At 49.4% G+C, this 15,629-nt stretch overlaps 1 protein-coding gene across 1 annotated transcript in view; it reads right to left on the bottom strand.

The window, feature by feature from the left end:
- LOC104576706 (CBP80/20-dependent translation initiation factor) overlaps positions 1–12,929 on the bottom strand; it is a gene marked incomplete at its 5' end in the record, with an annotated part of 46,304 nt that extends 33,375 nt beyond the window's left edge. Inside the window, 3 exons of the mRNA XM_010224103.2 lie at positions 11,134–11,463; positions 12,396–12,837; positions 12,881–12,929. Coding sequence (XP_010222405.2) covers positions 11,134–11,463; positions 12,396–12,837; positions 12,881–12,929 — 821 coding nt within the window. The remainder of the gene's footprint in view (positions 1–11,133; positions 11,464–12,395; positions 12,838–12,880) is intronic.
- Positions 12,930–15,629: the final 2,700 nt, after the last annotated feature.

The raw sequence follows: 15,629 nt of genomic DNA, 5'->3' as shown, positions 1-15,629 counted from the left end.
CTGGACGATGAATGCAAAGCAGGAGAGAAGATTTAAAAAGGCTGAAGCACACAAAGAAACAAGATGTCATGGCTGCTGCCCTGCCCAATGAACTTTATTTGCTCTGGAAATGCCTCACACAGTTATATAAAAATAACCTGTGGATTGGCTTGCCCCATGCTGTCAGTGCAGTAGGCAAATTATCTTTCATCAGTTTGACTGTATTTTTAAACACCAACCTTATTACTAATTTGGGGGTGCCCTAGCCTGTAGATAATCTGAGCATGTTTATTGGATGACCTGCCCCCAGTACTTGTAGCTTAAAATAAAGGGTATTTATAACAGGTAGGAAGGTTTGAACTCACTTCCACTGCCTGGTTTGGGAGAAGAGTTCATTAGAAAACCATGTGGTGGGGATGCCGACAGGATCTTCAGGGAGGTCTTAGGAAGGAGATGACTGGAGCACAAACCAGAAAGTAGGATGCCAAGCACTTCATCATGCAGGACCACAGCATATGGATGTTCAAGGGACTGAAAAGTAGAAGCAGAGACACCAAGAGGCCATCTTGGCTCATGCTCTGGAAGAGAGCATCTCATGCCTGTGTTAGGGGTGGTCCGCACACCTGTTCCCATGGTATGGGTGAAGCCTGGACACAGTTCAGCCCTCCTTTTGGCATCCTGAGTTTCATCCCACAGCTTATGTTACGTCTTTTAGGACTTCCCAGCTCGTGCATGCATCAGAAACCTGAACTACCCTTGTGGCTTCATTGTTTTGCAGTTATCAACTCAGAAACTGCCTTGGCAGGCCTCTAAGCAGCAATCACTTGGCCAGTCTTTAGTCCAGTCTCCCATCCAGAGATCCTCACAGCACCTAGAGTTGCTCTGGCCCTACACTTGAACGTCACTGAGCAAACACCAAACATCCCACTGAGCATCTTATAAAACTGCTGGACACCAGTTACAGGAATATTAAGGAGATTTAGGGGGACCACAGCTTATTCTTACAAGCAAAGCAAACATTGAAATGTTCTGCTTTTCAAGCCTGAGACTTTTTCCTTTTCCATGCGCGATGCCTGCTTAGATGGGGAGCCACTCCACATGGTTTTGCTCTTCTCTTCTCTGCGCAGTTTCGCTTCCTGGTTCTCTGGTCCTGGAGGGGATCGAGGGTTGCCAGCCCTGCCAGCGAGTGTTTTTCCCAATGTTCCTCCCACCTCCTCTTCGTTAAAAAAAGTAATAAGATACAGAGCAGTAATAATAAAAGAGAAATGGAAATGGAGTGACTTATCGCGGGGAGGGGAAAAGGAAGCACATGCAAAGCTAATTAGCCTGATTTCAGCCTGTCTGTGCAGAGGAAGAGCACGGAAGTGATCCCATTAAGGGCAGCGCGCTGCACCCATTGATTAAACTGCAGGATGTGCCTGATGTGGCAGCGTTATCAAAGCACACTCTCTTTTCCTCTGCTCCTTCTGGAATCTCCTGACTCCTCGGGACTCAGATGCTGCGTGTCCTGGTTCGCTGGCCAAGCACAGCATGGATAAACGAAATGCTCCTGCCGTTCCTTCCCTCCAACTCCTCTGTTTCTGGGACTCTTCCTACCAGGGCCGGTCTCCGCTGTGATTTTGAGGAAGAGCCTCAAATCAAGGAAGAGCCTCAAATCTCCACAGGAACAGCAATTCCCGCATGTTGGGTGAAGCACGATTCACCATAGAAGATGGAGCCCACCACCCGGACCAAGCTGGGAACTATGTCAGAGCTGCTGGCAAGCAACTTGCTCGTTATCTGCATCCCAAGGAGCGCCTCAAGAAGCCGCTCAGCAGAGCCCAGTGTGGACAAAACGTCTCGCGTCCCCAGAAACAAACTGCCCTCTCCAGCATCCCCCTGCCGAGCCTGATGGTGGCTCTTGCTCTGCGCCAGTGGTTCGCAAGGGCTTTGGTGGTCTCCAAGGGGGTCCTCGATGCTGCTGGCTCGACCAGACAGCTGAAACTGCTCGGCATGGGCCCCTCTGCTCCGAAACGCTCGCCTGGCCCGGGGGATTGCACAGCCCAGTGGGGCGTCCGCCGCCTCCGTGCGCAAGAAAGAAGCCCCACTCCCCGAGCTGCATTTAGGTGGCACCGCTCAGGAGCCTCGTCCCAGGACAGGATTGGAGCCTCTCCGGAGGCATGCGGCCCTGTGCAATGCACGCCAAGAGATCCTGATGAATTTCTTCGCCCCACCAGATAGGGAAGGGGGACCTGGCTCCCGAGCAGTTTAGTTGCCGCCTGCACTTGCTACAGCCCCAGGCAAGCAGCCGGACGGGGAAGGGCCACCCCAGCTAGTGGTGCCAGTCTCGAGCCCTGGCGCTGTCAGGGCAGCTGCCTCGGTGCCGCGGGCTGGGCTGCACACAGTCCATGGTCTCCACCTAGAGCCCGGTGCCTGTGCCGCAGCCGCCTGCATTCCTCTCCATTGGGCTCGGACGGCCTTTGCGGTGAGGGAAAGGCGAGCAGTTCTGCTCATGGAAACGGGGCATCTCCGCTCATGGAAATGGGGTGACTGCTGCAGAGGACCTGGCAATGAGCAGTTCTCGCGACGGCAACTGAGCCAGGAAGCTCACAGAGCGTCACAGGCGGAGATGCGGAGCCTGCGACATGGCCACGGTGGCACCTTCCCAGCTCTCCAGCGCTAACTGATGCACAAGGCTGCTCTTTGGCCTGGTGCATGGCCAGCACCGCTTTTCCTGGCACGTATTCCTCCCCGCTGGAATCTGGCTCCCTGCAGATGCTTGGATAGGGTACGTTTGGCCCTCTGTGATTGTGCAAAATATACTAAACACCCTGTGATGGAATTGTGACACTTCTTCAAAGGCGCCATTGGAGGTAGCGAGCGTTTTGGGGCCAGCACGATGGAGCAAGTCTCCTTCCTGTTCTTCCCTTTCCCACGCTTTTCATGGGGACAGATGTGTACGGCTCAGGATGCTCCTCTGAGCCATCCCCTTCCTTGAAGTTGTTTCAAGGGACTTTGGGACTGTGGCAAATCCAAGGATTTGGAATTCTTTTTTCCCTTACATGTTATATGTCTTCCAGCTTTTTCCTAGACAAATGTGTTACCGTTTGTTTCTGTTGTGAATGAACTGCACAAATCTGTAATTAAATCCAATTGAAAAGAGCAATGGAAAGATGTCTCACTGATTTTGCAGCCGGTGCTGGACACTGCTTACAGGTTAGATCCTTCCCAGTATCCCGTTTGGAGCTGCATATGGATTTTCCCATCCCCACTTCTGTCAAAACACAAACTACTCCTCACTGAAGACTCAGACCACATCCCTTCCAGATTGTAATAATGTTAAGGGGGGAAAAAAAGTCTGCTTTCAGCAGTAACCCTGTGCATTACTTACATGTCCCATCTACCACAGCATCCACTTACTTTACCATTTCTGGTGTATTTATCCCTACAAACTTTATGCCCCAGAGAAGTGCTCCTATCACCAAGAGACTAAGTTGCTTGCCCAAAGAAACAGGAACTCTGTGGGAAAGGAGGGATTTCAACTTGTTCCTCCCAAATCTAGGTGCTCAGCAGTGGTCCACAATTCTCCTTGCACCCTGATCTGTAGCAGGGCATTGATTAATTCTTCAGTACCTAATGCCACATTTATACCCCAAGAAGAGATTCTGTCTCAGTGTCCTTGTGGCTGATAGAAATTACCATCCCCATTGCCAATTTCCAGGAAGGGAAATGATGGAGCAGAAGAGAGCACTTACCAAGATTCAGATGATGATTCTGGGTGGAGTTATGCTCTGTGTTATCACCAATATGATGCAATATATAATATCACTAATACAATAAAAGAGAGGGGAAAGCCAAAGGAGCCCAAGTCAACCAGCTCCTCTCACTATTCTGTGTGACAGACCCCGGTTTTGGGAGTTGGTGCCACGGAAGGGAGTGGGTAAGGACAGACTGGGCTGCCTTCGCCACCAGGGAGAAGGCTGAACCTCTCTGGACCTCAGGAGCCCAAATAACTACCATGGGCTGAAGCAGGATTAATGTGACCTGAAGCCTGGGGAGGGGACTGGAAGTGCAGCACCCACCTCCCAGTTCCTCCTCACACATCCTGTCCTTCCCACCCTGCTCCGCACACCTTCTCACCGTGACTTGCTGACAGACATTTGCTAGGAGCCATTTGAAAAATATCCAGTATATTTCATTAAAAAAAAAGAAAAAAAAAAAACCACCTATCCTCAGCAAATGCCTGCTAAGAAACAGCCTTGGTGCAAACCACGGTTCAACTGACAGGATTTTGGGCTATGTAATAGAAATAGCCCTTCCAGACCCTGGCACCAAGGTCTTTCCAAATGCAGGGGAACGTCAGATTTTGACTCTGCCCAGATTCATGCATGAGCTTTGAAACAGGCGGGCTTGGTCTGTGCATATAGATGCACCCTATTACTTTTTTTGTTGTTGTTTGTTTGAAAAACAATATCGCCCTTCTGTTTGACGTGTTGTTGGGAACGGTTGCTAAGGGGAGCGGTGTAAGTTACAGCCCCAGTGATGCCCACTCTAAGAATACACTTTGCTATGCATAGCTCAGATGCAGACACATCTCAGCTATAAAGAGCACGGAGATTTCAACAGAGGAATAATCCAACTTATGTTACACACAGAGGGTTTGTGACGCATCGCTTAAAAACACCCCTCCACCCCCCAAAAAAACTCAAACGACCATCACAAGCAGTGTTTAAGGCTGAAATTAAAACTATGACAAGCAAAAATCTCTTGCAGGAGACTTCCTTTTGATTTTTGAATCAAGGGGGTATTTATAGAGGGGCAAAGAAACCATATGCATGTGTGCCAAGCCCTCAAAATTCCCTGGGCCCAGTTCGGATGTGTCCCTCCTGGAGGTTCACACTAGGACCAACCTCAGGCTCTGGACCTGCCTGTGCAGGCCCACAACTTCCATTGATGTTAATGTGAACGGGCTGTAGCTGCCTCCTCTGGCCTGGACTCATCATAGTGGAGGAAAAGGCACCTTTCCCATGGAAAAAGCAGCTCACTAGCCTTTTAAACTTAGCAGTGGTGCTTCTGCTAAGACAGGAAGACATCTGAACCCGGCAGGATATTTCTTCTGAGAGTAATAACGCAATAAAAGGAGAGCCTGGGGTCTTTATCCTATGTCTCAGTGCTTGCCCTGTGCGTGTTAGATGCTAGAAATACCCCTTTCACAGAGGAATCCCCTGCTCTCTGCACATGCAACCATCGCCTGGGAGCTAAAGATCACACCACGTGCCACTGGTGGTGGCATTAAGGACCTCTGTGCTAAGGAAACACATTTTCTGTGTGCATCCAAGGAAACGGTGACTGTTGGGAGAGGTAGTCTGGGGGGAAAGGGCAGCATCACCCTTTCCCACCACGGAAGGACTAAAGGCAACGGGTACCGTTTGCCCTGGCAGTGTGAGCGCCCGTCCACCCGCGCGCGTCGCTCAAGGGCTGCAGATACCAGACGTTGCAGGCTGCAAACGCCTCTGTTTCCTGCAGCAAGTGGCTCTGCCGGCTACGGGGGCCCGTGGGGCTCTGAGGGACACGCACTCGACGCAGCTTCGCCTGCAGCGCTGAGCCTGAGATCTGCTGGGTTGTGTCTGAGTGCCATGGGTCAGGCTGAGGCCCAGGAGCACGTGGAGCAGCTGGAGAGCAGGGCACAAACAAGTTCCCCTGTGAGCTCCTGCAAAACAGCAACATCTGCTGGCAACATATGGGGGCCCTGGACGGGACGGGGGGGAGAGCGGCAGTGACCAACTAGACCCAGGCTGCAGCGCTCCAGCCATGAGCAGATCAGAGGAGAGGGCATCTTTATCCCTATTTATCACACTCTGGGATGGTAATTCCCAAGCTCGCCCGTGTCCAGCCAGCAGAGCTCCTTACGTTTTGGGAGGCGATTAGTCTGAAAGGTGCTAGAGAGACACAAATCCATCTCTCCACTTTATGGGAGTTTTTAATTAACGGGAATTTATCGCAAAATGGCTGCAAAGCATCTGCAAATGCCTGTCTGCAAGGGAGGTTAGGGCTGGAGCTGGGCAATGTTTTCAGGCCAATGCTGCCAGTGCCCTTGTTTCACATGGAGACATCAAGACAGCTGCAACAAGTCTTTTACACTTTACAAGCTGGTTCCTTTCCAGCTGGGGCTATCGAGTCCCATTGTGTTGCAAAAACTGCAGTCTTAGGGCTGACCAAAATATTTCACAAATTTGTGTGAATCCGTCCAATTATCCTGGCTGGAAAAAGAAGCAGGGTGTGTGGCAAAAGTCAAAATACTTGACTATCAGATATGAAATGCTAAATTATTTAATTTCAGATAACACTACACTTTTGACCTGTACTAATCCGTGACCTTTTGCCATGTCAAGATATTTTTTAAAAGACAAGGGTTTTGGGGCTGAACAAATTGCTGTGTGATTGTCTGTGCTCTTGCAAATCTGTTATCTGCATGGTCTGTTCTCTCTCTGCAGCTGATTTCCTTGCCGCTTTCCAAAACAGGTATCACATTCCCCGCCTGTGCACGGAGCTCAGGGAGACCTATTACGTGTTTCCGAAGAGCCCTACAGGTTTCTCTGGAGAAATGATGTGTTGTTCTCCTTGTGCTCATGCTGCCACTATTTTCCATAGTGATTGCAACAAACCTGATCTGCCTGTTTACGCTCTGATGGAGCTGGACGCTAGTGAGCACAGTCATAAGTTGTCTCATCCTACTCTATAATCACTTCTGAAATAAAGTGAGCAGAAGAAAATTACTGCTGGGTAGAAGTGACTACCAGATCTGTGCGGTGTCTGGGAACGCTCAAGGCTTCCGCATGGGAAAACTGGATTGGTAAGAAATGCTGCAGGGAGAGGGGCTGGGTTGGATGCCCGCAGGGGTCCAATGGCTGACCACTTCCAAGGTGATGGGCAAAGCAAAAACGGAGCAGACGACAGTTTGTGAGCTTATCTTGATTTACATTCGATATTGATTTTCAGCTTTGAACTTTGTTAGAAATGCCATGTTTCCACCAATAGATGCTATTCCCACATGAACATCACAGAGGTTCACTAGATTTGTTGTTCGCAGCAACCTCAAACCAAGGGTCTCTTCTACTTTTCTCCGTCTCTGCCTCAAACAAACTCCTAGTTCCTTAGCAAAGGACCAACTCTTTGGGGATAAAATCTGTACCAAGAACAGCATGCCTTGGCTGGATTCTTTCTTGCACCAAATTCTTCTCCTTAAAAATAGCTTTCTTCCCCTTAAAAGGAGACAACGGCTTAATTTAAACCTAATGAGAATGGGCAGACCAGCATGGTGACTTGCCTGCTCACTCTTTTCCAAGTTGCTTTGCAAGAGATTTGGGACCAGACCAAAATGCTGCCAGGCGGCCACGCTGCGGGGCTGTGCGCATGCCGGCTCTGCGTCAAGGATGAGGTCATGCCATTTAGGCATCATTTCACAGAATCACAGAATTCCACAGAATTTGGCGAGCAATGTTTCAGCAGCTCTGATGGCCTGAGCAATGACATCCCCCAATTCGCTCCTCCTACGCTGTGCCAGCCCACGTGCTTGAGCTGCTGTGATAGGAGACACAAAGGGGAACTAATCCAGCTGGAGAAGAACTTCCCCCCGACCCCTTTCCCCTCCTTTTTGTTTTCTGCTCAGTTATATTTTAGCTGGATCAGCTCCTCAGTCTGATTCATGTCACAAAAGCCTTGGTCAGACCTGGGCAAAGACGGCAGGGCAGGGGTGGAAGAACCAACAGGGACAGACAGGAGCAGCCTAACTGGGCTGATAGAAAAAGTTCTGCTGCCAAAAAGTCAAACCACAAGTTCAGCATAGCCACCAGGCCAAAGCTCTGAATCACGTTGGATTAAGAGATCCCACTCCAGGTCTCCCTGCAGTAAGTATTCCTCCCTGGACTGCTCCCTGGACAACTTTGCATTTTGTTAGACTTTGCTTCCAGATGATTTCAGAGTCCGTCTCTCTGTGATCCTGCGCATCGGGCAGCCACCGTGCCCATGAGACATGCCTGCCTTCTTGCTGGCTCACTGCTGGGGAAGCAAAGCACTCTATGAACGCAAACCTCATGGACTGCAAGACGTGGAGAGTTGAGTAATGGAATTTCCCTGCCACCGGACTTGTAGTTTTCCTCCATCTGTTAGTACCATCAGGAAGTGAGATTGGAGACTCCTCACGCTGCTGATCCGGCAGGTTACCCCCCTTGCATGTTTACTGTGTTGCCACAAAAGACATTTATAATGAGGAGGACAACAGCTGAGAGCTGCACGCAGCACACATGTGCTTCTTCTCACTGCTGCTGGGGCCAAGTCCTTCCCTGCTGTAATTTCCTTTCTCCAGAGACACGGTGTATGTGAGACCAGCAAGTCCCTGAGGTCTTCCTGAGTGCAAGATGAACCAGGGCAAAACAAACTAGTAAAAACCTGATGTTTTGCCCTTCACACCGCATCTTTCTGTGCATATCTCAGGAGGCTCTGTGTGAGCTCGATCTCTCAGAAGTGCCTGGGGTATTAACTCCCTCAGGAATTAGCTCTTTCAAATTGAGGCAGAGAGAAGAAGAACCTATCCGAGGGCAAAGACTGATCACTAATGCAACAATCTTAAGATCCCTGGACGTGGTAGATACCCAAACCTACCAGACTACTGGCTACCTACCAGCTTCCCTCTCATTTCCACAAGAATGTCCATTGCAGGAAACACCTTCCTTAAAGTATGTGTTTCTAGGCCATGTTTCCATTTGCCATTTTTTGGGAAAAAAAAAATCCTAGCATTTCCAGCGAGTGCTGTTATTCTGGATGCTTCTCAGAGGACAGAGATCTCTAGCAGTGCCACAGCCATGTTAGAATCATAGAATCATTATGGTTAGAAAAGACTTTCATCAAGTCCAACCGCAAACCCATCACCACTATGTTTGCTAAACCATGCCCCATGAGTTGGCAGCAGAGGCAGGACACCAGGGATATCTGTCTCCTTCTCTGACTGGCAGCTACACCAAACTATCATTCACCAAATGGAGGCAGGGATTGTCCCCATGGAGTAAGGTCTATGCTCGTGGCAGAACAAGGGAGATTCTTCTCTCCCATGCCTATAAATGAGTGACAGCTCTAAACACAACAGAGGAGGTATCCAGCGAGCAGGAATAAACAGGAAGCTCATTCCAGCGTTACATCCATAGCAGGATCAGAAGCACTGGTGACCACTACGTGCTGTTTGCCCAAAAGATGACTCCACCTGCACAGTGCACTCACATCCAGGCACAACCTGGCAAATGAGCAACCACAGTGATGAACTCCAGCAAGAGCAACAGACGCTCCAAAACCAGAGCAGTTTGGGACATCAACCATTTGCACAAAACACAGTCACAGGTGAAGAGAGCTGCTTTATGCATGTGCTGCAGATGACTTGTGTGTGAGGGAACAGCAAAATGAGTATAAAATAAAGTAACAGGCCAGTGAACAGCTCTTGGGCAATAGGACTTCAATCTTTGCTCCTCTGTCCCTATGTCCAAGGGGCCTCCTTGTCACAACAGCACCAGATTGCTCCCATTTTCCTGGGAACGACTTTCCCCTTCCCTATCTCTATATGCATATATATATATGCAACACGTGGCAGATAGTGCCGGGACAGGTGCCATTCACATCCAACTCCCAGACCGCTGGGGTACTAATGGTCTCGTGTCAGCCAGACTTGCAAGCTCGCAACACCCCCAGGGACCTTGTGTCAACCAAAGTGTCCCAACCTCTGCACGAGACACATGCACATGCAGAACGGGATGGCATAGGGAGGACCCTGCCCCACGCAGTGCTAGTACAGACATAGCAGGGGCAGTCCAGATGTTTGGATCATCTCTCATCATGCTCTTACAGCTTCCCCATCCATCCAACATCAGCCTACAATGTCCTAAAAAATATGGATCAGCCTCTACTTTAAGAAGCAAGTAAGATGCACCACCACCTTCCCAGTGTCTCCTGCACAACCCAGCATGCTATTTCATCTGCCATGGGTTTGGGGATGGCCTTGCATAGCTAACAGTATGCTGAAACTGACATGGTATTAGCAGCTTTAGTCTCTACCAGCCTTGACCAGGTTTGGGCAGATCATTTCAAGTTGAAAAATAAAGGAACCACCAGTCCCATAAGTCTCCACACAGAACTGGCAAGCTGAGTTTAAAGACACAAATTCAAGGTTTCAACTCAAGGTTTCTACTCCACATCTCTTGTCCTTGGGAAAGGTGGAGGTGTACGTGCCACTCGCTGGTCCTCTGGAAGGGGTCTCACACCAAGACACAATCAGAGGGACTGGGCATCCTGCGACACCAGGAAGTGAGGCAGGTAAGTGAGGGAGGCAGAGGTAGCAGAACCATGAGACCCTTTCCAGAAAACAAACCCAGCCACATAGCAGCAGTACAGTAATCCGGCGCCCCTAGCAGACTGCTGTCACTGCAGGACAGCCCTAGCTCCCCACCATGCACCATTAGTATGGGCTAGTTACCAGAGCCGCTGTTTTTTTTCTCCTATCTTTGTTTACGGTTTTAGAGCAGGACAACCAACTGGCGCTGCATATACCAATAAACAAGTCACCCAGCATAATCAGCAAATACACAAATGAGGATTCTCTGGGTGGCAAGCGCAACTGGTACAGCTGTGAGCCACACGAGATGAGGCCAGCAACTAGAAACCAGGAGGGACCCATTTGGCCAGGCCATGCAGCCAACAGCCTATGCTGGGACTGTGACTTAATTTGATATCCCTGGTGTTGAGAGGTGTGGGAAAACAGCAAGAGAGATGGGCCTTAGCTGAGGACAGCAGGAAGGACCCTCCACTGCAAGTGCCACATTCTCCTCTCTTAATGCTGTAGAGATGTTGTCATAAGGAACCTGCTCACCTTACAGATGGGCACTGGTGTGAGACAACAGATTTTCACGTAGAGCTCAACAAATGGAAATGAACAGTAACTGGATGATGCCTACAATGTTCCACTGTCTATGGCAAGCACAAAAAATGTGCATAAACAAAACCGCAGAAACACTTTTGTTCTCCTCTAACAAACTGGGCACAAATGGAATTTGGTCAAAGCTCAGCTCTTATAAGTTATGGTAGGAAGAGGCTGGATGCAGCTTCAGGTATCTAATTAACTAAAGATCTCATTACCTGTAACATGTTGAGGAGCAGGCTCCGGAATTTGGTTCCTTCCACCATGAAGAGGGCCATTTTGTCACAGAGCTTGGCAGCTGTGGAAGCAAAGCTGCGGTCCGTCACTGCTTTCTGATAGATGGTCTTGACAATCTCGCCCAGCATCTCCTCAGAGTTGGTGGAGTTCTGGGCCTCCTCCATGAATGTGGTGAGCTTGGAGTCAACATCGCTGCTGTTGTTCCTCATGCTGTTGAGGATTTCAATTAATTTGTCCATTTTGTTCTTTTGGGGATTGGTGGTTTCCACCGTGACTTCATCCTGGTCCGTGAAAAGGGAGAGACAAGGCATCTGTTACCCAAGGAAAAAAAGACAGATCAGCCCCTGTTCTTCAAGAAACAACAAAAGGGGAAGGGACATTGGGGAGACATATAAACAGACAGAAAAATGAAGGCATCTTCAAGGCATAATGGTTGCATATATAAAGAGTAAATGCACATGTATTCAAAGGCATGCATTTCCAACATGCGGTCTCATATGTTCAGGTTATTTTTGCTCGCTGGAAATGCCCACACAAATGCACTTTCCAGTCTGAAAACAGCATCTTTCTGAGTGCCACAGGGGGCAAATGGAGATTTTATCTCATAATTGCTCAGAAATCTGAGGCTGAAGATTGTTTCCAGAAAGGATTTCTCCTCCATCACTTGCATGCAATACTTTTGTTATTGTTGGGTAGTTGGAAGGAAGGGGGAAAGATAAGGGCATTTCAATTCATTATCTAGATAAATGGATATCAGCTTTAAGTAGCTGACTCCAAATATTCAGCACTCAAATTCTAAGCTTGGCATTTAGCTCTTTAATTACTGAGAGACAAATTGCCTTTTTTAGACCTCTTTGGAAAGCAGATGAGCTCTGCAGACTGGTATTTGGGCAGCTGGGATCAGCAATCGGGGGGTGAGTGTCTGTGTGAGGGTTGCCCGATACACTGGCCCTCTGAGAAGGTCTCCTGCAGGTGTTAGGGAGGGCTTCACAGCCTCCTTGGGCAATTCAACCTGATGGCAACCTCAACCAAGGAGCCGCGTGCAGATGAGCCCCAGCAGTGTCAATAAAAGGCCTCGTGGAGAAGCACAGAGACACTTGAAGGCAAGTGTTGACCCGGGGAGATTGGAAGAGAAGCTGGGTGTGCTCATGGGAAGCTCCCCGCAAACCCAGCCCTCCCTTCGTGTGGAAAACAGGCAGACTCATGAAAAGAAGAAATGCAAAGGTCCTCTAAGATGTAGTACCTTTTCTTTTAGTCTCCTCCGCAGTCTGTCTTTGGAAGACTGAAGCAAATTGATCTTGGGCCTTTCCCCAATGCGCTCATGAATACTGTCTTTCCGCTTGGTTTCCGACTCCTGGATGTACTGCTGAGACTGCTTCTCCACAGTCTCTGGGCCCCGGTGGGTCTCTAAAGGAATATGCACTGTGCAGATGGAGGTGTCCTCGATTTTCAAATTTTCAGTCTCTTTGGCGTTTCTGTGCGATTCTTTGTCGTTGGGTGAGTGCTTCTGGTTGTGGTGCCATCTCCGGTTCTGGCTGTAGCCGTGGTGGCCAGTCCGGCCTGAGGAGTGAGGTGCCTGGCCTCCCTGGTAGAGCTTCTGGTGTTCCCGGTTGTGTTTGGTGCCACCTTGCTGATGATCCGTGTGCTGTTGAGATTTGTTTCCTCCGGGAAGTCTCTGCTGTCGTCTGGAAAGACCAAGACAGATGTTAACCGGTGCCTGTCCCTTACCTTTTTGCTGCTTGCATCTGTAGCAGAGGAGCAATGAAGAAGACCTTCTCTGAGAGGGTAAACAGAGGCACCATTAATTATATTTACTCTCAAAGAAAAGCCTCATTCACATAGCGCTGGTAGCATCAGAGCTCTGATACCCTACAGCAAAGGCTGATTACGACCAGGCCATTTTGGAGGCAACACTAAAGGAAAAAAAGTGCAGATATGAAGCAGAAAATACGATTTTTCTCCCTGCTAGTGCCCAGCTGAGCCATGTGAGATGGAAATGACTTTAAAAATAATACCCAATGATTTCAGCCCTGCTGTCTTCCTATGAACTATCCCAGCAGCCCAGTCTTATACCAACTTGTACGTTTCCAAACCCTGCTGAGCACCTACATCAAATGCAGCCTTGATGAACAGAAGGAACCCAACCCCAGACCTTGGTTACATGAGACTTGAAAAATCACATGTTATTGTAGGGTGCGTGAGATGTTGGTGGCAACCAGTGCTAAACCAACCTGTCCCATTGGGTCAATACATCTGTCTCCCCAAGCAGACCTTGGAGGGGCAGATGCTGTGGTCCCCCCCACCACGGCAGGGGGGACAACTCCCCGCATCCAACATGCCGTAACATCTGACTCATGCCTTCAAAAACAGACCTGTTTCAGCTGAGGTTTTCAGGAGCAGTTAGATAACGTTACTTAAGTCCCTAGGAAAAGCTCTCCCTTGTTTCGGTGTTAGATGAAGCTTTGACCCCAAGACAGGGAAGCCTGGGCTAATCCTGTCACGTCAACGGGAAGCCAGGCAGAGAAGAAATATCAGAATTTTTTTTCCAAAAGTAGTGGCAAACCTATGTTATAGTTCCGGGGACTGGCACCTCTGTTGTACCCCCAGCATGTGCTGCTGTTAATTAACTGCTCAGTTTGCAACGTGGTTTTAAAAGTGCACCAGGAATTTCCGAGAGAGAAAAAAAAATGCAAGTGCCTCCACCAAATGTTCCCTGTTGCCCTTTCTCTCTGAGGAACACACAGACAGTAGCTCCCTGCTATTCTTACAAAATAAGCTCAGTTTCTAAGAACTCTTCTCCCCACACGTCCCCGTTTCTGGAAATCTCCTGGAGCCCTGTTTGCACAACAGAGCTTGCCAAACACGGCTCCCAGCGAGGGCCAGGGAAGGAAGGGCTGGTGCTGCGTGAAACACAAATGCTGCGGCTATAATTCTCTCCCTCTAGAAATTTATCTGGTGTGGCAGGTTCCTCAGGAGCAGATGCTATTACACTAAACTGCAGGAAAAAAAAAGTTGAAGAGCGAGGAAATTTTCCTCGTTTCTTTCTACAGGAAGCTGGAGCTGGAGGAAATTCCTGTCAGCAGATGCAGCCAGAGAGTGTCTTACATCCTCCAACTGAACTTAGCCATTTCGGATTTCCAAACGGGCTGTCAAGATTATCAATGTCTGCAGCACACACACACATGCACAAGAATAATGAAGGAAGTTTAAAGGTCTCCTCCTTGCAGGAGGCCAAGACTTGGGGCATGGGAGTGCCCGCCTGTCTTTGCGCTCCTTCGAAGTGGAGTCATGCTGAGACAGTCAAGAAGATACAAGCGGAGTGTTGTGTTTGGCAGACGTGGCATGGTGTTCACCTCCTGCGGCGTCAACAAGACGGGTTTCTGGGCATGCCAACACTCTTTCTCTCCCAGTACATTTCCCCATCAAACTGCCTTCCAAAACTGCACCAAAAAGTGAAGTCACTTATTTTTTGAGCACAGCTTTTCTGGGGGGACCGGGCAGATGTGCAGCCCCTCTAAAGAGGAGACGCTCCCGGCATCCGCCCGCTCTGCCTGGGACTGCACTGGGTTAGCAGCCCGCCCAGCGGCAGCTCCCTGCTGCCTCCTGCCTTTTCAGCACTTGCTCTGAGAGCCTGCTGGATGCTTGAGCGTTCAGCTCCTTAACGAGGCCCTGGGGAGCTGCGTGGAGATGTGCAAGGGAATCTCTCCAGACTCGGCAAAGTCAGAGACAAACAGGCAGACACGCAAGAAGTAGAGTCACGGAGCAGCAAATGGTGGCATAGCAGCAACCGTACGACTCTGGAGGAGCGAATGAAGCTCTACTTTATAGAAGAAAAGCCAACAGAGAGAGAATGGGGCCCGTATTTTAAACCTCTTTAGATGTTTGCCTGTACAGCTCTAGCTGCAGATTACACTGACAGAAATAATCTCGTGTTTGCTCCAGGACAGGCGCGCGGACACAGACATGATGGATCAGTTGACTCAGGATAACTCCCTTAGCTTAACCTGGTGCTGTGGGAAGATGAAGTCACTTCCAAAACCAGGATTTTAGGTTTGCAATGCCAAAGGTCAAAATAGCTTATGCTGTTAAAGATCTGAGCCCGAGTGATGCAGGGTCTCACAAAACCATCTCGGAGAGGGCAAAATTCCCTCCCCTAAGTGCCTGAGCTCCTGGCAGATCCTTCTCCTCCCCTTTTGGTCATCACTTAGCGCGAGGACACAGCATCTTGCAGCAGTGTGTGTCACGTTGGCTGCTGACCCCATCTGCTCTCCCATGCCAACCACTTGTGTTCAAGTGGGAGACTAAGGAGGCTTTGGCAAGGGACAAGTAAGAGGCAGGAGGTGGCACATAGCTCACCATCACTGCACTTCTGTCAGAAATAACAGACGTTTCCACCCATGATCTGAAGACCTTTGGGATCCATGGGTTCTCCTGAAGGGCCCATAGAAGGTAAAGCAGAAAAGCAAACCTAACCCTT

The sequence above is a fragment of the Tinamus guttatus genome, unplaced genomic scaffold (assembly GCF_059628265.1).
Source record: "Tinamus guttatus ecotype Peru unplaced genomic scaffold, ASM5962826v1 Tinamus_guttatus_pri_ptg000837l, whole genome shotgun sequence".
In the NCBI taxonomy this organism is placed as follows: domain Eukaryota; kingdom Metazoa; phylum Chordata; class Aves; order Tinamiformes; family Tinamidae; genus Tinamus; species Tinamus guttatus.
This window is presented reverse-complemented; position numbering and strand designations above follow the sequence as displayed.